General features: G+C 37.3%; 1 protein-coding gene across 3 annotated transcripts; it reads right to left on the bottom strand.

Moving 5' to 3' along the window:
• Positions 1-1,637: 1,637 nt before the first annotated feature.
• On the bottom strand, positions 1,638-25,788 carry Kap3 (kinesin associated protein 3). Of its 3 annotated transcripts, none has more exons than XM_022073473.2 (17): positions 25,437-25,788; positions 22,120-22,237; positions 20,270-20,441; positions 19,874-20,095; positions 19,262-19,398; positions 17,059-17,509; positions 14,956-15,134; positions 12,977-13,139; positions 12,746-12,846; positions 11,760-11,978; positions 11,029-11,194; positions 8,867-8,992; positions 7,889-7,987; positions 6,481-6,566; positions 5,846-6,014; positions 5,106-5,190; positions 1,638-2,469 (listed from the first exon to the last, which is right to left on the bottom strand). In XM_022073473.2, the coding sequence occupies exons 1-17, from the start codon at positions 25,466-25,468 to the stop codon at positions 2,277-2,279; spliced, it is 2,718 nt and encodes a 905-aa protein (XP_021929165.2). In that variant the 5' UTR covers positions 25,469-25,788; the 3' UTR covers positions 1,638-2,276. The 3 variants fall into 3 exon arrangements, with proteins under 3 accessions (XP_021929165.2, XP_087208439.1, XP_087208440.1); XM_087352313.1 differs by lacking the exon at positions 25,437-25,788 and adding an exon at positions 25,014-25,149; XM_087352314.1 differs by lacking the exon at positions 25,437-25,788 and adding an exon at positions 25,014-25,149 and having other exon boundaries at positions 19,874-20,089.
• Between the last annotated feature and the right edge of the window lie 932 nt (positions 25,789-26,720).

Genomic DNA, 26,720 nt, shown 5'->3' with positions numbered 1-26,720 from the left:
TTCAATAATTTAAAAGGAAAATTACTCCTCACTGAGCAGCTGGAGCTGTTGCACACATCTTTCCATTCACAAAACAAGTTGCCAATGGAAGTAATAAACTTATATATATATGGGGTCCGCAGTGGCCGCGCTGTCTGGGGCATGGGCCTTCTGCCGCTTGGTCGCTGGGGCCATGGGTTCGAATCCCACTCAAGCCATGGATGTTTGTCAGCGTTTTTCTGTGTTGTGCTGTCCTGTGTACAGGTAGAGGCCTTGCGACGGGCCGATCCCTCGTCCAAGGAATCGTACCAAAATGTCTATAGATCAAGCCAATGAAAAGTTGGGACCCGCAGTGCTCAGGAACTTGAAGAACGTGTCGTTCCCAGTATATATATATATATATACTTTGGTTGAAATTTTCCTTTGTCTTCAAAACCTACATATTAATATGAATAACAATATAAATACACTGACATGAGAAACTAAATACCTCAATGATACCTGATCTTTTATGAGATGTTATTCAGCCATTCCAAAAACTTTTCATTGTTGCGGAATACAGTGGTCATAAAACAGAAGTGGAAGTATTTTTCAAATGCTATTATGCAGAACTCATTTGCTTTGAATTTAATTTATCACAGATTCAAATTTGTTTTGAAGTTATTGCACTGCATATATAATTTCTTACAAATCATTTTTAAGAAATGTTGAACGTCTATTTTGGTCTTCTTATAAAGTAGGAGTTGCTTCCCAACAAATCTAAATTTGGCTTACATTTTTAGTGTAGTTACAGTGTATACAATTTGATTACAATAAATGAAAAAGTTTTGGAAATGAATCATACAGGGGAGGAAATAAAAAAAAAGACCACCTGATTATGTGCAGATTTTCTGCATTTAGCAGAAAAAGAGCCTCCTTTAAACACTACCTCAATTCCCTGAGACATGTACTTACAGGATGGCTCCTACAATAATAAATTCATAGGCATACTACTATCAACATGTAAACCAGCTTAAACTTGTTATTATTATTATGAAGAAATAATAATAATATTCAATTAGCTCTCTATATACAGTTAAAAAAAACTGGGTCCAAATCATTGCTTCATGTAACTTTAACAAACAGAAAACCAGTAAAACAAACCTTTTACCCCCCCCCCCCCCCCATTAAACAATCCATCTGCTCCAAAGCCTGCCCCACACAGAAGAGGTATGCTTACAAAGCAATTCATTCATCCCTCTACTACCCCAAAACTACCAGTCCTTAAACAGGAGACAATGCATACTTACATCCCAACCAACCAACCAAAGCATTAGCTTGGGGGGGAATTACAGGCTAGAAAAAAATTACCTCAAGGCTGTATGAGAGAGAGAAAGTCTGTCTGTCTCAACCTTGCCAGGCAAAGGAACAACAGAAGACCCCCCCAAAATCCCACTCATTTTTTCCTCCCCACGCCTTTGCACTAGACATTGATCAGAAAGGATGGGAAAAAATGGATACTGATCTGCCACTAGCACCACTCACTAATTCCATTGGCCCTCACCCAGTATGAGGTCACCACCATACACATCCATCAACAGAAGAGCTGAATACTTTGGCTCATGGTCCCAATTCACTGTAATCTACAAATATCAGAAAAGGTAAAAAAAGATAAAACATACATTCATCATGAAATTTAATAGCTGAACATACAAATTATTTTCTACAGAAGGCAATAAATAAATTTATACAACAAATGCAGTACACTGGTATGATACAGTACATTTCTTTTTGAAATAAATATATTTACAAAACTGACAAGAAATAAGGTAATAATCACCGAAAAACAGTTGGACTAGAATTGCACATTATAGCTTCATCAACAACAGCCATCTATTAAAAATTATTTTGGTATACACAATTAACAAGACAACAAGCATGAATAACAGAGTCAACAAACTTAAAAATAAAAAAACTGTCACATGTACAACAAATATTGCTTACATTATATATATAAATATATATAAAAAACCAAAATGGCACAGGTCAAAAAACGTAATTTCAAGCACAAGTGCATTCATGTAAATAAATCGTTGTCCAAAAATGTCATTAGCAGTGATGATTTCTTTTTTTGGTTCCAGGATTCCCAAAAAATGATGAGACATGTCACTTAGGAAACATGAACAATATTAACGAATCCTTTTTAAGGTCATTACCTGAAACATCATTTCAGATCTCATTATCATATAGAAATGACGTCTATTCATACGACTCTGTCACGTGCTACAGTGGAAAGGATATCTGTTCTATGGCACGACTCATATCGTCACATACCGAGTTTGGTCCGTAGTGTCTAATTCGGTTTCTGACAGAATTGGACCCAGGACCAGGTTGTTGAGACCATTTCGCACAAAATCTTCACTGCTGTTGCTTGTAGAGAGACTAGCTGATGACTTGCCATTCAACAACGTTTCTCCATTTCCAAAGTCTGACTCAAGATCTCGACTATACCTACATTACAAAGAAAGGCACACATAAACAGATGATATAAAATCTCAGTTTTCACACACAGGGTCACAGAATGATAATGCCTATTTAAGGTGCTTATAAACTGTGATGACTGGGTAAATGTGGTAATATCACATTTTCAAACACTATACAGGTAGCCCTGGGGGGGGGGGGGGGGGGAACAAACAAAAACAAACTATTATTTATAACGTTTTACAATGTTTCTCGTACTGATTCTTATACTAAATCGTAATTCTTACAGAGCTGATTTTGAATAAAAATTATAAATACAGTCATCTCTGCAATTATGTACGTTTCATTAACGCGAATTTGCTCCAATGAGATTGATGAATCAGTGAAAGCTGTTTGTGAAATGCAAACTTTTGTATATGCAAATTTGCTCTTATGCAATTTCATTCCTGGCTCTTTAAACTTTCAAAGGACTAATTTAGTCTCTGTGGAGGTACCGGGGTTATTTTTACTACGCGATTTTGTATAGGTCGGCGTCTTACATGAATGCAAATATCGCATTAACAGCAGAGATGACTGTACACATCAATGTAATGAAAGAATCACAGTCAATCGCAGGGACCAGCGAATTGCCGATTGTAAGTGTATAAAATATATTTTTTAAATTCCCTTTATTTTATTTACCTTATTTCAGAGCTTTAAATGTAATGCCATTACTCGTCAATGTTAGGGTGCTGGGAACGCATGTCATTGACTTCCCATTGATTTAAATTATAAAAGAGTTTAAATTTATGCCGATTCCGTTTACGCCGGTTCGTCCAGGAACGCATCCCCGGTGTAAATTGAGGGCTACCTGTACATGGTTATGAAGCAGAAATTTGCCATGACTGCTTTCAAAAATGAAAACATGCCATGACAATGTTCAATTTTAACCTTTAATGTATGAAAACAGGGCATTCAACCCCCCATACTACAGGACTGCTGGCCAGACTTCAACCCTGGGTTTTAAGTCTTTTGATGCGCTACTGTTCGAGTATTTTAAGTTGTTTTTTCTAAGAAGCATTGCTCTTAACTGCTGCCATTTCAAAAACTTATATTGCCATTCTAGGGTAAATGGTGATGTTGCAAAAGCTTTGAAAGGTGTACTCTTTGTAGTGCACTGAAATTTCATTGGTGTTCTTCACGCCACATCACAGGTGATGACATCAGCAAGGCAATTGAGGAAATAACAAGTGCAACAGTGATGACCTAACAATGGCATCAGTACACATTGGTTGCAACTATTATAGCGGGAGCAAAGAGATGTCCAAGCCCAGTGGGCAAGGCGTGGGAGAGGTGGTCTGTGGGGCAAAGTTTATGGCAAAGCAAAGTCACAAAGTACAGTATTTGTAGGTAGCCCTAGCCCCCTACTTGGACGAGCCCCTGGGTTGCAGTTCCACAGATGGCTAGTTCTGGCTAATCTGTTAAGCTGCATGGTTGTCAACCATGAACTAAAGCAATACTAGGAGAAAAACCCTAGAGATTTCTCATGGGGGTACAGGCCCCAGAGGTGGTCTAATCCTGTCTGTGGCCAAGCACATGGTGGACAGTCATAACGGTGGTGAAGACCTTCATAAAATGAGGAAGATCAACTAAGGCTTCGACCATTTAGATCCGAATCACCCGTGAATTTAACCTTCTTGCTAGAATGTCCATGATTAAGTCTCTTTATTTGATACCAACTGTACTTAACTTGCCACCTCCTTTCAACCACTGGACGGAGAGGCAGTAGGTCACTTCTTGTTAACTATTCCCTACCCACAACTACTGCCATTACTGAGATGCCTGTTACATAACAGTTGTTTAGAGACTAAATCCATATGCATGAGTGCCATATTGGATGGTAGAGCTGTGGTGAAGTTATCTTCAGTTGTACCCTCCAATATACAAGAAGCAACTGTCTCTGGCAATGAGTGGCTCTTCCTTCAAGTACATTAGCACTTCTGCAGTGAGTACCTCCAAATGGAATGGCAAAGAAGCCAAAAATTACATATCCACATTGGAGGATACCAAATCATACGAATGACAACCAGTGGCAGTGAGACAACCATATCTTAAGGTGAAGAACAAACACCCCTCATGGTGGAAGTTGACTGGTGCCTAAGGCCAGCGACTGCACAGCAATTGATTCTGAAAGCCTCAGTGAGCTAGGCACAGATGAGGGAGTCAGTAAAGCAGAATTTCTTGAGCAGTAATCATACATGCTGGGAAAATCTCAGTGTTAAAGGTGACTAGTCCCTGAAAGTGGCCTAGCCTCTTGGAACCAATGTTCACAGAGCCTGAGTGATCTAACCTGAGGTGGCAGAAGCCCAGGGGCTTCCAAACCAGCAAGGAAACAAGGGCAAGGCTACAGCAATCAAGCCTTGTGGGAAGAAAAATCTTAAGGCCGAAACAAAACACTTAAATGTGGTTAATTTTGAGAACAACAGGAAGTTGTGATGGTTTGGATGCCAAAATTGAAGACGTCTTGTCTACAGCATCAAGCATCAAGTCCTGCTGCTTCCGCTCTTAAACTACAGCGGTTGTTTTGTGCTTCACTACATTTTTTAACTGATCAGAACTGGGTTGGGAGAACCCTTGATGTACAGGTAATGCTTTATATCAATTATTCATGCACTAAGAGTTTTTACCTGCCACTTTTTGGTCTAATTTCATTTTCTGTGGTGTTGTCTCTGATACCATCTTCACTGGGTACACTCAATGACATCTGTGAACCTATGAAACAGAAAAAAGGGCAACTCTAGTAAATGTAACAGCTTTACATGTTTGGTTGTAGAGCATTAACATATTTGCATTAATGGACTGACTGTTTCTTGGGTTATTTTGCAACACCTTTTTAAATGCAGAGGTCATAAGGCAGTGAATGAGATGGGTAGATGATTATGAATGCTGAGTGTATATGGAAAGAGGTAGTCATGACTGACATTTGTCTGCGCTGGCCGAGGGGGGACGAAAAAAAATCTGGACAGCTGACAACATGACTGAGACTCAAACCAGATACTCTCTGAATACAAGTTTAACAGCATCTTCTACATAAACCTTCTTCATGGACAGTTCTGAATCCCAGTAAGTTGCCTGCAAGCAACAGCTGTACATATTTATGTATAAAAATATAACCTTGATGATGGCTTTTAACTCAACTTTAATGCAGATTATAAATTAAGAAGATTTCAGCACATTTATTTGCTGTGAAGGCTTAAAATCTTACATAATTGGATGAAATACCATTAACTACTATTTTCCAGTATCTGGCTGTAATTTCAGCCCCAGTGATTAATTAAGCATATACAGTATCATCTTAGATCTCACCCCATAATAAAGAACTCAAAATTTTGTCTGTTGTAACAGACCACCAGTATTAGCAGGGTACCTGTAGGGTAAAGATGCATGAGGTCTCCATTCAGGAACGGTGGCAAATCATCACTCGGCATTCCAAAGTCTTTGTCATCCATAGAGTTTTCCACCATTTCAAGCCATTGAGAGTTATGCCAACGAAACTTCTCCAACTTGATTCGGTCTGCCCATTCCTTGTTCCAGTCCTGTGCATTCATACATTCATCCCATTATGAGACAACATTCTGCATCACTTTGCAATGATCCAAGTTTACTAAGTACTTATCAGCAGAAGAAACAGAAATGTACAATATCAGTTATAATTTAGTAAGTATACTGAATACAATGAAAGTGTACTTTACATAAATATTCAAAGGTTATGAATAATAAATTACTGTATAAATGGCGAGCCAGTAAGGAAATACTTGAAGCATATTTTAAGGGTTTACTGAGGTTAGATACACTCTAGTCTGGATTCAAATTAAGCAGCTCAGAAATGTGCCACAAGCACTAAAGCTTAGTTAACCTACTTTGTGTATTTTGAAACAGATAGAGGAAAATTGAAGAAGAAGAAGAGAAAAAACAACAGAAATTCTGACAAAAATAAAAATAATTTAATCAGGGCTTGACTTGGTAAGTATTCACTAAATGTTACAAAAATTATATACTTACAGCTATGATATCCAGGCAACGATTGCAGATCTTCCGAATCTGAGTGTTCTTATCATGCATGAGGTCAATTAGGTATGCAGGAGCTTCTGTGATCTAAGTTAAGGAAAGTTCTTAGAGGAGCCATATGATTATACTAAATATAGCACACCCTCGCCATTTGCAGGCGTTGTCTTCTTGAAAATTCCTGCAAACGGCAAAATCGCAATGAGCGAGGTTCAGACCTTATTGGAAGAATGAGACTGGGGACCCAAAAACACACAAAAAATAATACAAATAATATATAATTAACGATTAATACACATAAAAACATTAGTGCTGGTGTTTACTGGAATGATGTTCATGTTCCTGGTTGAAAGTTGTCAGGGTGATAGAACACAATGGCAACTACAAAAACTGAGTAGAGTTCATAGAGTTCATATGTTATGTTACATATTCGAATCAAAAACTGTTCATATGACAACAGTTCTGCAACATATAGTGTGAAAAACAGAACAGACTACAACTTAAATTCCTGTCTAATCTTACTGCCAACTAAATTGTACAGATATCTTCAAATCTGTACAAACTGAAGCTTCAAAAATGTATACCAAGTCAGCAATTTCATGCATAATCCTACTCACAATTTTCTTATGACACTTTTACTTTAATATACTTACAACCTCCCAAGAGCTATGCTGGCAGTAGCATAGCTACTGGTAGGGCCTCCCTAGCCAGATTGGTCGAGGGGGAGAGGTCAGACTAAGACAGGTACCCTGGTCCTCCAGGTTGGGGGTTGGTCGCAAGGCAAACAACCTTGGACTATAAAAAGGAAGATGTTTCGAAACCTCAATAAAAGCCTCGGACAGACGGACCTAACAGCGGACCGAATGGAAGAGGAGAATTGAGGAGGCCATAGACAGAATACGGACCAGAGAGCCATAGAAGAAGAAGATACTTACAACCTTCATCCAAACAAAAACTTATGAATTCCTTTCACTATTGTTTTATAGAAGAGATGTAACATTACAACAAACTTTGAAATTTGAAATACTGGCATGGAAACACAGGAGAACGTAAGAGTGGGAAAGTTTATCTAATAATTTCACTGCCACTTTGTGTCAACTTTCTATATGTAATGGTGCAAAACTGACATCGAGACAATAGACTGCCTGATGTATTTCCACACTTATGGAAAGTTCTGGGATGGTTTCAGATCTAACTGGAAACCAACAAGGTAGTATTCCAAATATGCCACCATCCTACAGACATTAAATCAAATGACACAAACTTTTATCTTAAACATGCACTCATAAATGAAATTGCATTCACACAGAAAAATTATAAAGGAATGATAAGTAAGTGAAAGAAATAGTATATAATTCATTCATTTATCCTTCATATGATTATTTTAGAAGCAAATTAAGGATACCAGTCTCCTTAATCAGATAATCTCTAGTGGTAGAATGTCGAGAAATCATATAGAACACATATATGATCTGGAGAACCATTTCATCATCTTCCTGCTTGGCTGCAAAAGAAAAACAATACATTAAACTTGAATTTAGTAATCACAAGTTCTCACCAGCAGATATTTACACCTCACTACCACACCCTCAGAAATATCGCATCGTTAAAAGTAAATTTCACTGTTCGTACAGATGCCAGGTACCCAACCATTTGGAGAAAATGTTTCCAACTACCTTACTCCATCAAACACAGGCCTCCTTGACAAGCTAATAGCATGCTCATGTAGTCGAGAAATTCCCTGCAGCTTATGGAACCTAAAGGTTCATTAGTGTGTTTACAAGAGCCTGCCATTGGTCTCTATACTGAACGAGATGAGAAATGCATACAGAATTTAGTTAGAATTAAGCCACTTGGGAGACTTAAGCATATATGTGAGGCTAATATTAAAATCATATGAAAGAAATTGAATGTGAGAGTATAGAAAAGATTCAACTTGTTTAGAATACAGCCAAAACGTGAGCTTCTGTGAACGTGGTAATGAATGATGATGACCGTCTTCCAGGATGTTGTGCCTCTGGAGGCAGTAAGTACCTCTAAAATGTTGGTAAACTTCTATTACAGTATATGGCACAACCTCTCATAAGACAGTCTTCATACCTGCCAATGTGAGAAACCAAAATCACACTTAGTAATGAATCTTTGGGGTCACGGAAAGCATTTAGAGACTTGCTACTAACTTTTCAAGAAGGATTCTATACTCAGAGTCAGTTTTACACAATTTATATATACATTACAACGGAAGTATGAAATGAACAAGAATTGTCCTCAACAGATGAGGGTATAGAATAAAAAGGTCCATATTTACCACCAACACGCCACACAAGTGAAACATCCCAGAGACAGAGGGCATGAATTGAATTGGAAGGGCTGTCTCATTTACCTTTCAAGAGCTCAATGAGAGACAGGAGGATGTCCGCTTTGCAAAGGAGCATGGCACAGCCCTCATCTGCAGCAGCTGTTCCTAGCAGAACCACTACTTCCAGAACCAGGTCATCCTCATATTTGCCTGAAACAAAGAGGTCAGACAAAAATAGTTTATTTACAGATCTATACATGCATAATTGTTGGTCTGTTACTCATTACGTCATCAAAAAAGAAATTTTCTAACAAAATTAGAAGCATAAAAAGACAAAATATTAAAATACAGAAAAATCAATCGTACTGAACAAAGACGTTTATCTTCAAAATATTTTCAAACATTTCTCCCAGTTCTATATAGTCTGAGTAACTGATGGTTCCATAAAATAAGCCATCAAGAAAAAATTTTACTTTTCTTATAACACACTCCAGAAAAAGAGAAAACTTTATGGTAGACTAATCACGTAATACCACTATAACATTGGCTCAGTATATACTACACTAATATACTTAGTCCAGAAATCCAGTAATACTAAATATAATACAACATTGTCAGAACCCTTTAGAAATGAATAGCCAAGACAGTTCAGTCAGTATAGTGACTGGCTACAGAACGGATGACCAGGTTTGACTCCTAGCAGGGATAGATTGTGATTAACAATACTCTCAGCAGCTCAGGATACATAGTGTTGGATAATTAATAAATAATGAATTGGAAAGGGTCTGGAAGAAAGTGGTTGTGGCCTAACTCAAGGTACTATCCTGGCATCTGCCTGTAGGGGCTAAGGAAAACCATGAAAAACCTCAGTCATGATAACTCATCTCCAGGCCAAGATATGAACCCAGGACCTCCTGAATATGAAGCAAGAATGTTAACCACTCGAACACAACACAACGATGGCAGCAAGGGTCACAATTTTTCTCTTCAAACAGACCAGCTATGGGGTGAACTCAGCCTCTTATCCAATGGGTTCTAAGGGCTTATTCTCTACATAAAAAGGAGCCGGAGTCTCACCACCCGTCTTTAACTGTACCGAGGTTAAGAATGCACACAGCTATACCTCCACTGCGCCATACTTCTTCATGGCATAGTGCTCAATTAAATACAATTTATGGCAATACAAGAGCTGGGGTATGCTACTGGGATGCTAAGAAGTTAATGGAAGGCATGCAAGAGCTTGAGTGATAGCAATTACAATAATTAGCTAGCTGTTGGTAATATTCACGTACACACATAGCTTAGTCAGTACCATTGTTAATGTGTATTGCTTTGATCTGAAACATATTAATTGTGGCCTTACTGGAATACACCTATTTCTTATCTGAATTTAAGATGAACCTTAGTATTATTTTTAGAACCCCACTTAATGGTACCTGCACCTTGTCGTGGTGGTGGGGGTTGAGTACCTCAGTGATCCCAAGAGCTATGCTGGTGGTAGCATAGCTACTGGTAGGACCTCCCTAGCCAGATTGGTCGAGGGGGAGAGGTCAGACTAAGACAGGTACCCTGGTCCTCCAGGTTGGGGGTTGGTCGCAAGGCTAACAACCTTGCACCGTAAAAAGGAAGATGTTTCGAAACCTCAATCAAAGCCTCGACCGAATTGAAGAGGAGAATTGAGGAGGCCGTGGACCGAATACGGACCGGAGAGCCATAGAAGATGAAGATTATTTTTAGAAAGAAAGGAATTTCCATGATGAGCTTCACAATTTGTACTTTTAATAAAATATTGTGAGAGTAATCAAATAAAGGGAGTGAGATGAACAAGTCATGCAGCATGCATACAAAATTTCAGTCTTAAAAACTGAAGGGATGAGACTACTTGGGAGGCCTCAGAATAGCTGGCAAAACAACATTAAACTGAATCTGAAGAAAAAAAGGGTGTGGCTCAGGATAGGGACCAGTGGTAACTCTTGTGAGCTGGTAACAAACCTTCCAGTTACATAAAGATGGAGCATTTACTGAATATCTGTGTGACTCACATTGTCAAGAAATACTCTATTCCATATCAGACATTAATTCCATTCAAAATTTTGTAAGTGCAGTATTCCATTATTTAAGGACAGCAAAACACCCAACTCCTAGACAATAAATCTTCTTGCATGTGACAGTTTAAGAGGGATTCATTTGAAGAGTTTATAAACCCAAGAATATTAATGTACCATGTATTTTACACAAACTCTTACCAGGGACAAGAATGTTCTGTATCCACGGGATGAGGTTAAAACGCTGCATGAGCTGACTGAAGTCCAGGTCTGGAAGAGTCATGCTGCCCAGGACACCTACGCACTCTACCACAAAGTCTTCATTTGGACAATCCACAATTGCCTTTGCTATGTCACCAACAAACTCCTGAAAAGCAGGGAATAAATACATTTTGGGGGGTTGTTCTAACATTAACTCTCCTTTGTATAAGCATTCCAAGATATTCAGTCCTTCCTATGAATATCGCCTTAAAGTATGGAGTACCAACTGCTTTTAAACATAACACAGAAGGTTGGTAATCTTGTACAAAATAAAAAAGTTAATGACATTCAGTATTTATCTTGTTAATAACAACATAATTTGTCTGAAATATTTTCTGATTAAAGTGAGATTCCATGTTCTTGTAGTAGTAAGAACAAAAATGGCTGTCTTCTGGAATACTGTGCCATGTGGTATGGTAGAAGTTTACCAACGTTTCAGAGGTGCTTGCCGCTTCAATCAAGATGACAGGGGGGTGTGGCTTATTCATTGTTCTGATGATGGAAGCAGAAAGCACCCCTGAAATGTCATTAAACTTCTACCAGACTGCATGATCCAACAACCCAGAAGACAAACGCCTTCATACGTGAAATTATGAGAACTTGAAATCTCACCAAGCAAAATACAAGACATTATTGGTCCAATAAATCACTGTATGGAATATTAAACTTACAATAAAATTCTGTTTGGTTCCATCATGCATGGCAATATTGCGAATCATCTTCATGATTAAAGAGTCCTGGTTACAGAAAGCTCGAGCCATAAGACACCGCAATCTGTTGTTCTCGACCATAATCTGTGCATTGCGCTTGTTGATTGCAAGATTGATACAGAGTGCTACCAGTTCCAGATTCACCTCATCTTCTGAACCTTCCAGCAGCAGCTTCATTGCCTGTAAAATTCCATAAACCTTCTGAATAAATTAACAAACTTAGCAATCACAACTTGATGTCAAATTTCCACACAAAAGGGCTCATGATCCTCGATCTATAATGTAGCATAAACGTAGGTTAATGTAACACAGTGATCTGCACCTAATGCACCACTGTGTAACTGATGAGACTGGAAAGGTGTACTATTTGGAGTACACTAAAATTTCATGACGTGTTCCTTACACTGCATCACAGGTGATCACATCAGCAGGGCAATCAAAGTAGTAACAAATGCACAATGTAATCTGAGGTCACTGCCCAAGTGATGAGAAAAGAGGTCACTGTTGCAACAGGGAGACATGGATGAACTAACAAAGTGTTCTTTGCTTACACTAAAGCAAAAAGAACACCTAATGATGTTAAACTGCCAGATATTCTTTTATTGGTATTTATGTAGTTTCCTCCTGCTTCATAAACTGCTATGTGAATAATGAAACAAAAACACAGAAGTGGCAATGGCTTATTTTAAGGTTTTATTCCACTGAAGAGAAAAGACATATTTACAAAATAAATAAATAATTGTAATGATTAATTCATGTGCATCACAGTCCACATTTATTTCAGTGACATTCTTGTAAAACTACAATGCATAGTTATCAAATTTTGTCTCATTTGAAGCTAGCTACAGTACATCTCAAAAAACAATCTACTACAGGTATGACCTACTAGTATACTCTATTTGAAACTATAATCACTAAGATTTTACTATTTCGCTACCTGTACTTACCATAGGAACACAGTCTGTGTAGGTGAACATTGACTTACACCTGTCATCCATGCTGAGATGATACAGAACCTTCAGCACAACTGATTCATGTCTCTGCTCATCTGAAAGTTGAATAATCAAAATAATGAAAAGTGTTGTATTACAACATACTCATTCAATCACCAATATTTAAGGTCAGAGGTTAACAAAAGGCTATACTGGAGGAATAAAACATCAGCATTATGTACTCACTTAAAAGACTGACAAGCTTGGGCAAGAATCCAACACGTACCATCCTCTCTCGTAGAAGAAGGGTGAATGACAGGTTTAACAAGAGTTTCAAGGTCATATGGATCAAATCAGAGTTGTTCATCATTAAGATTCTTGGAAGCTTCTCTACCACATTCAAATCAGACTGAAATATAAATTGTCATAAACTAGTAAGTCAACAAGTCACTGCTTGGGCTTTTTTAAATACGGAGATGAATCTTTGGTTTCCCTACAAATAGGCAAATCTTTGATCAGCTTCATAATATCAAACTGCTAATGGAAGACTATGAATGCCACAGAATTAGGTACTGTATTGGTTAACACTGTGATAAAACACAGAGGTCTGTAACAAAAAATGTCATGACCAACTGAGTAACTATCTCCGTGTCATGGGGTTAATTGTTAGATTTGCTCACAAACAAAAAATAAACATTATATTTAAGCTTGTATTGTAGTATCTTGCTGTTATTGTATAATTATGGTTCCACTTTGTCACTCACTACACAACACCAATAGTGTTAATTGCAGTACTGCATCATTGCACTTAACTGGAATCATTTCTTGAACCTGTGACAGTCTTGCATTCATCATCAGGTTCATTCTATAACAGTATTCTACAAACTTTTTTCACCCATGGCACACCCTAATTTGTCAAAGACACATAACAGAACATCATGAAAAGGGGGCACAAAACTATACATAGTCATAAATATGTATCGACATATAAATCCTCGCCCAAGAAGAATGAAACAAAACATAACAAATGCTGAATAAAACTATTGATGACGAACACATGTGCGTGTGCATCTGACAAGTTTTAATTATGAAGTATAAGATACTGCCCTTATATAACTATAACGTGCAAAAATAAACTTTCTTATACAAATTCATGGCACATATGAAACGATACGGAAGCAACAGCGGCAGTGGAGCACAGTTCTACACTGGTACATCAACCAGAGGACTTTACACACGTATACGTAAAGTCTAGAAAGTAAATAAAAATAATAATAAACATGGTAAAAATCTTGAAACATGTTTTAACTATGTTGTCAGTGGCTTGGTTATGCGATTATGTTGTGCTTATCCTTGTCTTGTCTTCAGTATGTCTCTGTGCAATGCAAACATTAACGATGCACATTATTATTTATTTTGCAACCACAGGATTACATATGGCTTGCGTTATTATCAGTGTCTGTTGCTAATAAAGTGTTATTTTATACCTGAGTGGGTACACAGGTGATGCTATGTATTTATAGCATGTTGACACAGCACTGCAAATAATGGATTACTACTGTCTATATTTGTTTAATTCATTTGCAAACTGTTTTCAATAAGTTGGTATTTGTGTCATTTTCCTTAACTATTTTGTCTTTCTTGTTCTTTAAATGTTTTATAATGCTTATGGAAGCAAACTAATGATAAATGAACCTGACGATAACTAGAAGAAAGTTTAAACATGTTGTTCAAGAAGTGACTCCAGTGAAGTAATGCAATAGTCCCGCAGTAAAATAAAAACTGGTGAAATCATAATTAAGCAGTACTTTATTTTGTTACAACACATGTGAACTGAAACATTTTAAACTGTGTAGTAATGCACCACAAAACAATAATAAAAAATAAATAAAAATAATAATAATGGAGACGGAATGAAGCAGGGTGCACACGTGTGCGCATGTATACATACTGTATTTTAATGTACCCACAAGAAGCCAGGTGTATCACATTCACACCAAGATGAATTTCTTTTCTATATTGGTTCAATTAACACATTCAAACATATTCTGTTTGGTAAACCCGTCTAAATTAAAACAAAATATCAAATATATCCTTTCATAAAAATAACACCTCTCTCAATGAGCAGATACTATAAAAATGTTCCAAGATATCTTATGAGAAAGTGTAAAGCTAAGGCTAATCTAACAAATTTAATCTATCTACAAAATTATTTGGAAACTTACCATATCATCCACATTCTCTTTGAAAAGAGCCAATTTCTTCAGAAATGTGACAACCAGGATTAAAAGATCAACATTTTCTCTGTCTAATGTTTTAGTCAGCATTCCAGTAATATTCTTTTTTCTCATTTTGTCCTCAACACGGGTATCTTCGGCAATGTTCAACAAAAGGTAAAAAGACACTGCAATGAGGCAAGCAAATACTACACTGGTTAGTAACTTCAAAACAAAATCAAAAAAAGTTATATGAATATTTCTGCGCACATGATCAGAGGTGCATGCAGATGGGTGTGAAAATGTATTTCATTACATGGCACAGCATATCAAACTGATAGTCTAAACCAGTGGTTCCCAACGTGGTGCCCACGGGTGTCATGGCGACCGCCAAGGCTTTTTTTGGGTGCCCGTGTTGTTACGGAAAGAGGTTATACTGAATAATGAAGGCCGTTCAACCATGAACATTATAAAATCAAAGCGCAGATCTCGACTTACTGACGCCCATCTTGATGATTGTTTGCGAGCAGAAACATCATCCTACACTCCTAAATTTGAAAAACTGGCCGATGAAATGCAGCGCCAAACATCACACTAACTTCCCACTTGAGTAATAATAATTATACTTTTGATTGCATGGTTTCTTGTATCATTAAATGTCGTGTTGTTTTATGTATTATTTGGTGTCCATATCTTATTTGTCCAGAGAAAAGAAAATTTGGCTTTGTTAATCGGTTGGTGCCCGCCACGATCCCATAAACTCTCAAATGTGCCCGTAGGCACAAAAAGGTTGGGGACCACTGGTCTAAACTGTCCAGCTCCTTATGATACTAAAGCCACACAAAGTCAAAGTCACATGGACTGCTGCGTAACACTAAAGATATTGGCAACAGGTGAAAGAGGCAGCATTCTAAATTCTTTGGCATAATGATAATGCCTATACAAGTCTGAAGACTCATAGATACGCATGGACATTGGCAAAGGAAGTCTATGTGTTTCAAGTCTGGTTATCATGGTGGTCAAGTTACAAGACCATATCATGCAATTTTGTGATGATACAGCTAAAATACATCAGCTCTTTACTGTGCAGAAACCACACATGCTGGCATGTATGGTAATGACAGCTCAAACTTTATGAGTCACCCAAGGACAGCTTTTTGACAATTAATAGTTACTTGTTATATACGGAACATTTTACAATATACAGTATGACTTAATCTCATACTATTAATTATTTTGACACATCTTTAAATGACAATCTGCTTACCCTTGCAGCCATATGTAATGGAATGGAACAAAAATTTATTATAAACATAATGGATTCAGCCAATATTATTGTGTTGCCTCAGAGGATTTTGTCAATAGCTAAAGCAAGTAGAGCTAAATGATATAATTAATTAATATTTTTGTTAGATTATCTATGACTGTGAGTGTATCTGATGATAAACAATATAATATTCTTGGAGACGTCTGTCACTCACAGCTGACGATCAAATAAACACTGCTACATGTGTTGATAACATCAGGTGAATTTTACATGATTCTTATATTGCAGAAACTTAAAGGTCTTATACTCTCTCAGTCAATGATTATCATGAACTTTCAGTATACTGACTTTCCTGTTGCGATCAACATTGAGTGACAAATTTTCCTTACACATTTGTTGAGTGACCCACATCTTTCTTCCACGTACTATGACAGAATGGCAAATTAGTAAGAATATAAAAACCCACACCGTACATCAGTATATTCAAAAGCTGAATCCATTACAACACTTTCTATTCACCAAAAACTTACCATTCTAAAATATAACTCAATTAAAATCTACAACAATAAACTATTTACAATTGTCTCCAAGATTTCTTCTTGACTTTTTTCAAAGCCCTGTCATAACCTCCTCACTGAGAAAGATTAGGCGTCAGATGAAATATATTCTAGTCTGTTAGGGTCTTTAAGGACCAAGCTTTACAGGGATGTTAATATCAAAAGAAAACCTGGACAGTTATTTTACATGTTTATTTTTCTTCCTTATTTTTGTATACTGCTCCACTCTTGACATATACCTTTAAACTTAAAAACCTGAAATGTGGAACAGTAAATAGTAACACTTACCTCTAAGCAACTGATCTTGTTTCTTGATGAGATTTTGGAACTTGCGTTTCATCTTCTCAAAGTCTTCTCTCATTCTCTTCAATTCTTCTTTTGGATCAATAGGAGCAGTGACTGAATTGCACACACCATCAAGCTGTCTTCTTCTTGACTCCCAATTTTCCCCTGGACTATGTACACCATCTACCGTCCTCCTTCGATTATCTCCAGCTGCTACAGGAATGTGAGATACTGTTCTCCGCAGTTCTGAGGAAATTTCTGTACTGTGATTACTGAGCCCATCACTGACTCTTCTGCGAATATCAACAGATGTCGTGGACCCGTGCACTTGGGTTTGGGCTTGACTTGGTGCATTGCCACTTTCACATTTACGACGACGAATTTCTAGATCATCTTTCCATTGGTCATACCTACGTAGTTCATAGTCTATTACTTCCATGCACAGCGACCCAACCTACAAGCAATGCCAACCATGAATTCTACTCAAAAGTAAAGCCGACAATAGAACAAAGTACAATGTGCCTGCAACTGTCTAGTAACTAACTAGATGGCTTACCGAACCCGAAGGTTCATCACCGAATTAACCAACCGTTCATAACGCATGACTTTTATGAGTAACTGTAGCGGAAAATAAAATGTGTCTAAGAATTGTTAAGACTGTTTCTCTAGTCACGTGACTGGGAGAGGGAGAAGAGAATGTGTGAGATTCCAGACATGTGACTCAACATCCATCAGTCCTACACGATTTGATTAAAATTAATCCGAACTCTTGTACCAAGTTCCCCCAGTTACATAAACCAAGACAGATAATTTGTTGCTGACACGCGCACACGGAATTTGCAAACTGTCGTTATTCACTACCATGATCTTATTGGATGTAAAATGGTCTGAGATACTAACTAACTAACTAGTTGGCTTACCGAACACGAGCGTTCATCACTGAATTAACCAAAGCCCTCCACCAGACCCTGTTCTGGGCCAACAAAATCCAGTCTCCTTCAACTCCTATCTCCCATAGATCCCGCCTGAGATTATCCTCCCATCTACATCTAGGTCTCCCCAGCAGTCTCTTCCCCTCAGGCTTCCCAACCAATACCCAGTGCACACCTCTTGTCCCATCCATGTGTGCTACATGTCCCGCCCATCTCATTCTTTTCGAGTTAATCACTCTGACAATATTGGGGGAGGAGTACAGATTTTTAAGCTCATCAATATGCAGATTTCTCCATTCCCCATCGTCTTCTCTCTTAAGCCCAAATATCCTCCTCAACACCCTATTCTCAAACACCTGCAATCTGTGTTCCTCGATCTGAGTGAGAGACCATGTTTTGCACCCATACAAAACAACAGGCAAAAAACTATTGTTTTGTATACTTTAATTTTCAGGTTCCTAGAAATTAGATGGGAAGCAACTGTCTAGTACTAAACATAAATAATGCTGTCATCAATAAAAGCAGTGTTTTCAGAAGATAAAACCAGAAAGGTGTATTCTGATCTGGATATCACATGAAAAGACCAACTTCATGGAGCAAAGTTCTTCAGCTAGTCCAAAAAATATCTGCCCTTTATGGAGTCAAGAAACTCATTACTGTGTTCACAAGAATCCACCACTGGTCACTGTTCTAAGCCAGATCCAGTCCACACCTCCTAGCCCACGCATTTAAAATCAATTTTAATATTATCCTCTCATCTATGCCTGGGTCTTCCTTCATGCTTCCTAAATAACATTTTGTATGCATTTCTCACCTTTCCCATGTATGTTACATGCCCTACACATCTCATTCTCCTTTATCTGACATAATAATATTTGGTGAAGAATTTTACTGTTCCCCAGTATGAGAAAAATTCTGTTTGCTTTTATGTAATTTTACTTCAACCTTCTTTTTTAATTTTACTGAACAATTTTGCAGCTATTCCTTGAATGCCACAGAAATGTAATGTAGCATGCATATTTTGGTAACAGATTTTGGTACAATGTTCGTTTTAAGGCTGGATACACTTTGTCTGAAGCAGTCAAATTGTTCTGGGACCAATGTTAGTATGCATATGATGACTAAACCTACTGCAAATAACCTTCTCAAGTACATTAGAAAGTAGTTAACAGTGAAACTGGCCTGTAATTTGTCACACTAGTTTTGTTATCTTTCTTGTATAATGGTTTTGCTACTGACATGTTTTTAGTAATGCACCACCTGCCACATCTTACCTTATACTGAAGAATAACATGGTGAAACTGAGAATAAGTGGAGAAGCAAAAAAAGATGTAAACAATATTTGTGCTTAGTTCAATGCTCTTCTTCCAGTCTTCTCGCAGAATTCGTGACAAGGCACTCAATACAGCATCTGAAAAAGAGATTTACTTGAAATATTGTATAACCTAAATAAGAAATTCCCCACTTAATGGTACCTGCACCTTGTCGTGGTGGTGGGGCTCGAGTACCTCAGTGACCCCAAGAGCTATGCTGGTGGTAGCACAGCTACTGGTAGGGCCTCCCTAGCCAGATTGGTCGAGGGGGAAAGGTCAGACTAAGACAGGTACCCTGGTCCTCCAGGTTGCAAGGCTAACAACCTTGCACCGTAAAAAGGAAGATGTTTCGAAACCTCAACCTCGGACAGACAGACCTAACAGAAGGACCGAATGGAAGAGGAGAACTGACAAGGCCATGGACCGAATACGGACCGGAGAGCCATAGAAGAAGAATAAGAAATCAGTTGTGACCACATAAAAGTTTTCTGGATTGATATTAGGAGCAGAATACAATACTTATATTTATTGCATGTAATTTGAAAAGACCAAGTATAACATATGTTCACATACCATTACTTCCTAATTCTTCAAGGTTATCTGGATTCCTGGCCAGCTGCAGGATCAGAGCTGAGCCAGCCACTTTCTCAGGAATGTCTTCGTAAAGAAGTTCCACGTAGCCTTCGATATTGTTAATACTGGCCTTCTCAGCTGCAACAGCAGCAGAAGTTGGGCTGTCTGTACCCAAACAAGACGAACTGGGTCGTGACGAATCACCTTGTTCCACGGCTGGAACTTTAAGCCACATTTCTTTGTAACTTAACAGTTGTCATTAATCTCATCTGTTCTTTGTAAATGGCATATTGCATGGTCCTCCATCCTTCTTTATTAAGTAGTAATTGGTTCCCCTCAGATTTTACAAAATATGCAAAATGGTATTTGTGACCCAAGTATGTCTAATTTACTCACCACTGGAACCAGACGTGGCATCCTTTCTGCTCTGTAAGTAGTAAATTAGCTGCTCTACTTCGTCTATTTTACTGGGATGAATAAGACTGCATTTTCCTACTACCTCTTTTGCTAATGCTGCACAATTTGTATCTCCATTCAGACTCTTCAGACGTATTATCTTCTGGCACTCCTGTCGAAAGGAAACTGTCAGTCACTGTCATTTTAAAAAAAAGTAAAGCTGTCCTGTAGGATTTGAGGTGTTCATAGCAGTGAGTTTGTAGATGGCTGTTTTCTTGGCTGTTGTGTCATGTAGCCTGGCAGATGGATGCACTGTGGACCTTCAAACTGTCGGTAAACTCCTACCACACTACACGGTGTAACAGCCCAGAAGACAGCCATCTTCAAAGCTGTCCTGCTACACGCCATGTTGGTGCTTAGGGAGAGAGGATGTATAGCTCCTACTATTTCTTAATCTAGGAACTAGATGGGGGTGAGGGGTCAGCAGCATGATCCATCCACGCTTTACCCCTGGGGAAAGAACCCTGGTACCATTGGACAGAAGGCTAAGTGGGCCCCAGAGCTGGTCTGGGTGCAGAGGCTGTATGGGATCAAACCCCAGTTGTCCAGTCCACTATACTGGCTGCGTTACCCTGGCTCTTGTCATCCAGGCATAATGAAACTTAACAATAAAGAAACGATATATGTGCATCATCAATACAAGCAGCAGAAAATAAAAATGCAAAGAAGATATTTCTAAAGTTCATGGAAGTGGAATCTCCTCTCTCAGTGCATATTTATCCTGGGATTCTGTGTTTGCTAGACATAATCTTCCTAAGTATTCCTTACTCTATGCAGATAGCAAAAACTACATTTGAAAAGACACAGCCAGCTGTATGCACTGGTTTAAGCTTCATACTGCATTCACAGTTTATGACAACTGTAGATATACTATTAATAATTTACTATTATTAAACCATGAAGACACCAATTCATATTTTAAAACCAAATAAAATTTCCTAATCCATTTTCAATCAACTTGGTACCAAAGGTTAATAGAAAAACTTCAATATACATCATAAGCAAGAACTGACAATATTGTGTCTGAACTCATACCATATCATACCATTGCATTTTGAGATCAAAATATAAAAATGTGTAAGTTATACGACGAATTCTTCAAAATGTTGTTTCAACTTAGGACCTCAAATTGGCAAACTGTTCCATACAACCATTTATTCATACTGGCAGCCAAAGTGTAGATTGTTTATATGAGGCTCACTGACACAAAAACAACTTCTGTCCTTTCTTTATTCACAAAATAACAACAACGTGAAATGTAAAACAGGAATAGAGAAAACTCCTAAAATGTTATGTATATAAAATATCCCCCAAACAATGAATAATGCCAAATACATCTGAAGTGTAATGTATTCAAGATGTCTGGAATCTGTTCTAGAGATCATCTGTTCTCTTAGGTTTTATACAGTTTCTGTATGAAAAGTAGAAGTACAGACATCTACATCATCACATCCCACTTCTCTAAGACATACTTTAATATTATCATCCCAAATAAATTAAGCTAAAATTCTGTATGACCTCCTCTCTCCCATGTATGCTACACGCCTTTCTCATCTCACATGCCTCAACCTGATCATTCTAATAATATTTGGTAAATAGTACCAATTATGAAGCTCCTCATTAAACAAGTTTTTCCATTCTCCTGTTACTTCCTCCCTCTTATGTCCAAGTATTCCCCTCAGTACCCTATTCACAAATATCCTTAATCTACTTGTAACACAAGGTTCTAACAGTGGTGAAGACGGTGAATGTGACACCATCATGCAAAACAATCTATTTAAGTTGCTTACCTTACGGTCACCAAGTAATGGATCGCCCAGGTCTCCAAGGATGAGAGCCTCCAATTCATAGTTTACCACTAAGGCTTTCTCTGTTGGGTGGACATCGATTGAACGAGATCTTATTTTTCTGTACATAAAGAACAATGCTCATGAATCAAGGGCTCAAGATATGTATCCCTAATAATGGTAAGAAGTAATGAATGTTCAGTTTTAATATTCGAGGAACAGGAAGAAAGAGGAAGAGGGAATATTTTATTTCTAATACTCTACACAGCTAAACTTTCTCCATGCTATGAATGAGACATCTCATTTAGAAATAATGACCACCCTCTCTAAAAAACTTGTGTTCATATGTATGCTAAATAAAACTCAGCATAGAACAGGTTAAGGCAGCGAATGTCGTCAAATGGTTAGTACTCCTTCTTCGTATTCTGGAAGTCCCGAGTTCAAATCTTGGCCTGGAGACTGGCTACCCTAACTGAGGATTCTCATGGTTTTCCTTGGTCCAGGAAAATGCTGGGATAGTACTTTCAATTAGGCCACAACTGCTTTCTTCCACGTCCTTTCCAAATTCATTATTCACAATCATCCTCTCTTTCAATGCTATACAGTCTGAGTTACAGAAAAATCATAGTTAAATAAACTATAAATAAATAACTAGGCTGAACAAAATTCTGTTCTGCAGAGCAAAAATTTTTTATATGTATAACTCTGGCTTTAAAGTATGAGTTATACATTGAACTCCAGCCATGAAAGCCTATGGACTATAAATTTAATATGTATCATTTTAAGGCAAAGTAACTAATTCTGTGGTAGCAGAACCCAAAGGATCAAGGCTTATTATCAAAGCCTGCCATCACACAATCCTGAGCCAGCTCCATCTACCTACCATTCTCAGAAACTATTTCCTTGAAACCTATATTAGTATCATATCCCCCTTTTCTTCTCAGTTTTTACAAATCCTTGTTTTCCATGACGATTTCCTGTGGCCATCTAAAAAGCAAATTACTCACTACCTCTTCTTCTGCGTCACTCACAATATCTGCTTCAAGTCCTCACTATCTGGTGGTTTTTCAACCACAACACTCTTTTCATCTTTATCACTATCTAATTCACTCCCACTACCAAATTCTAATGTTCCTGTTGAGAGGTTACCGTAAAACTTCAATTTTTTACAAATTCAGACCATGAAAAAGGCAAGAAAACCCCATGTTGTTTACTGGTGATACAATGTCAATGTAAAAAAGGGGAAGTAAAATGTTTCAGGGCCTCGTGGCCCAAATGAGAAAAATCCAACAGACAGCACAGCAATAATGATTTGTCTTTCCTGCAAATGCCAAGAGTGTACTCGGGATACCACTGATGAAGGAGACTACTAGTTGAGTGTATACTCTTGGCTATAAGCATGAAGGACTAGACATGTATGTGCACTTTTAGTTGGGAACTCTCAAATGAAGGGGCTTTGTAAGAGACATAAGCATAGACGGGAGGATATATAAAAACAAATCTTTTAGAAATAGGGCGTGTAAGTACATAATAGATTAAACTGGCTCAGGATAGGGTCCAATCATGGGCCTTTATGAACATGGCATTTCTTGAGTTGCTGACTATCACATTTTCTAGAATAACTCTGATCTAAGATTGTTATATATGAGAAAGTGTTTCTTAAAGTAACAAACATGGTTTTCAACTAAGTAAAATGGATGAAGCAGATGAACTTATATGTGTGCTTACAATCATGCCACAAAGTTATACACTGGTCATTAAAGTATCTCACTCCTCCTAGTCAGTAGAAAAATTACTTCAATTGGAAATTATGAAATATGGCAAACATTTATGTAAATAGCTGTAATAGGTATGCAGTTATAAATCTCTTTTGGTATTTTTTTTGTATTAAATGTTCATATTCATACTATGACATGTTCCATGTACATGGCTTGTACTATAAAGGATCTATGCAATGTAAACAAATTCTAATTCATTTCAATACAGATCATTTGTGGATACTATTAACTGGACTTTAAAGAACGAGAGGAAATGAACTGGATTAAACTGGCTCAGGACAGGATTCAGTGGCAAGTTTCTACAAATGCAGTAATGAACATTCAGGGTTTTTGATCATCCCAGTATCAACAGCTCTAGGAAGACTTTGAACTTGGGTTAATTTTCTGGCATAGGAATACGTTAAAACTGAACAAAAGTGTAAATATAACTGTAAAACTGATTGAGAAAATTGCAGTTATGACTCTCTTGAGGCAAGGACTTAAGGAATGCCTTAAGTGACACAGAAAATCTATGGAATAGGAAGACAGTTACAGACAGCTTAAATAGTAGAGTTAAGGATACAATAAATCCTAAAACAACACGAATTATTGTTTGAGTACCAGTTTTAATACCACAGGAGGTATGTGAAAACTAATGTGGGTGGTGATATATGTACCATCAAGAACAAAAGTATTGACCAAGTTTGACTTTGCTCTATTTGTAAAATCTACATACTCAGTGCATTTAGTATTTATCAGGTATTACCATATTTGAATACAATTTACTAAAGACAGATCCTGGTCTGTCAGCACAGACTGTTAGTCACTGGCTTCCCACTGTAAAGATCGCAGGCAATACTTTCTTGCACAAGGACCTATTTAAAAAGCCCAAAATCCTGTGTGGCACACAGGTCTAAAACCGAAAATATTTGTTTTTAATACACTTTCATGCTATACTTAAGTACCATAATTATTTGTATTAATACAAGAAAATATAATGAATATTCTTATGATCCTTACATTTGTATTTTTTAAGTCTTGGCACTTTATTTTAGTTTGTTAAATTACACAGTGGATATTTTGCATATTTTGTATATAAACCCCAGAAATTAAATTATACAATACTATCCAAAACGTTACCTTTTCATGCAGTCATTGGACAAATAAGAATTTTGTGTGATAAATACATCAACCATGAGATGAAAAATTGAAGAAACTGTTTTAAATCAATTGCAACTGAATCGCTCGCGATATAAACTTTATTTCGCGTAAGTCACACAATCTGTACCGTACACAACATTCGCTTATGTAACAAGCCTGTAGAAATATGCATTTCTCTCGTGGAAAGTGTAACCTTTAAATCGAAACAATTTTGGTAGTAATAGAATTTTAGTTGCAATAACATTAAATCTTATAATCACGCATATTACATAATATACAAATCGTCTTCGAATACTCCCTACGGGTTGACAATTGCGTATACAACTAATTTGACCCTCCCCAAAATCATTTCACTGAAAGTAAATTTTCGCACAACTTTTATGTCACAATTGTTTCACTTACCTTTTCAAATACCTTGCATCTTCAGACTGCATATTTTTCGCATTATACTAAAAGTGAATATTTATAAGCGGTATCATCAAAGATTCTATCGGCTATTTAGATTATTTACACCACCCACCCCATGGTCAATTGCAACTTGCAATTGATTGACCATGATTATTGATGTGACACATACACTGGTTACACGAGTTTAAAGTGCTGTCTACGTTAACATTTCTGGAATCACAAAGTTCCTGTTGCGAGAAAAATGCTATATATTTCTATTTAATAGGTTCAAATATGTGTTCCAAGTACGATTTTATACTCAATGTGTTAAAGTACGTCCATATAATACGTGAGAATTTACAATGCCGGATTTTCACAAACCACGCAACACGCCAGAGTATTCTGGAACGTGTTCTAAGAAACGAAGGGTTGTAAGCACAGACAATTGATACCCATTTTATAATCTGTGATGAACTTATTTTGTTTTTGGTCGCTTTATAATTAATAATATACAGTACAATGCAAAATAAATTTAAAAATTAAACTATATGCATATTCTGCCAGATACTAGTTGATTCCAACACTATAAGATTAAAATATTGGACAGTTAATTACAATTAAAAACAAATGTCAGTCTTTTATTGGCTGTGAGCTCTGACCCATGTACAGACCACCAAACTGTTTCCTTGTTCTTGTATAACATTTTACAATGTAATTTAATATTAATGGAAGAAAATCTTGGGGGGGGGGGGATTGTTTTAAATAAACTTGGAGTTACTGAAACATTTGAACTATATGTGGGATGGTCCCAGAAAATCAGGAGTTCTGTGACCAGCAAGGCTCAGAACAGCTTTGAATGAGGCACAATGCTTTCAGTGTGTGCATGTGTGACTGATGGGGTGGGGGACAAAAAAGTATCAACACTTACTAGTGAACCAATTTTTCTGTGACAGTCTCTGTCTGAGAATTAAGTAATTAATTTTAATAGCAATGTTCACCGAAGTAGTTTATGGTGAAGCTTTTAATTTGGGTTTGGAGAGTCTTTGGCTCAAATCCCAAGATATATGTTTCTCAGTAATATAATGGTAATTTAGACTTAACTAATTATTTGTAAAGCCCCTCCCACTGCACAATTCTAATTGTGCTCCCACACCCATATATCATATATATACAACCAAGCATGCCTTTAGTATGATTCACGGTTCTCACAGTGGTGAGTACGAAGATGGTTTTGATGATGGGAGGCAGCAAAGAACTATGGAATGTTGGTAAACTTTTATCACGCTACATGCCGCTATA

The sequence above is a fragment of the Zootermopsis nevadensis genome, unplaced genomic scaffold (genome assembly GCF_977971745.1).
Source record: "Zootermopsis nevadensis isolate Lab colony 2312 unplaced genomic scaffold, Znev_1.0 Znev_ptg000021l, whole genome shotgun sequence".
NCBI lineage: Eukaryota > Metazoa > Arthropoda > Insecta > Blattodea > Termopsidae > Zootermopsis > Zootermopsis nevadensis.
The sequence above is the reverse complement of the archived record's forward strand: the minus strand, read 5'-3'. Positions and strand labels throughout refer to the sequence as shown.

Bases quoted from the DNA above. Each gene is read 5' to 3' on its own strand.
- Kap3 (XM_087352313.1), bottom strand. From the start codon at position 25,069: ATGGTTGATGTATTTATCACACAAAATTCTTATTTGTCCAATGACTGC. The intron at 12,847-12,976 runs GTGAGTACATAA...TTCAACTTTCAG, and splicing joins CAAGCTTGTCAGTCTTTTAA to ATGAGCAGAGACATGAATCA. The intron at 8,993-11,028 runs GTAAGAGTTTGT...TCTTTGTTTCAG, and splicing joins ACAGAACATTCTTGTCCCTG to GCAAATATGAGGATGACCTG.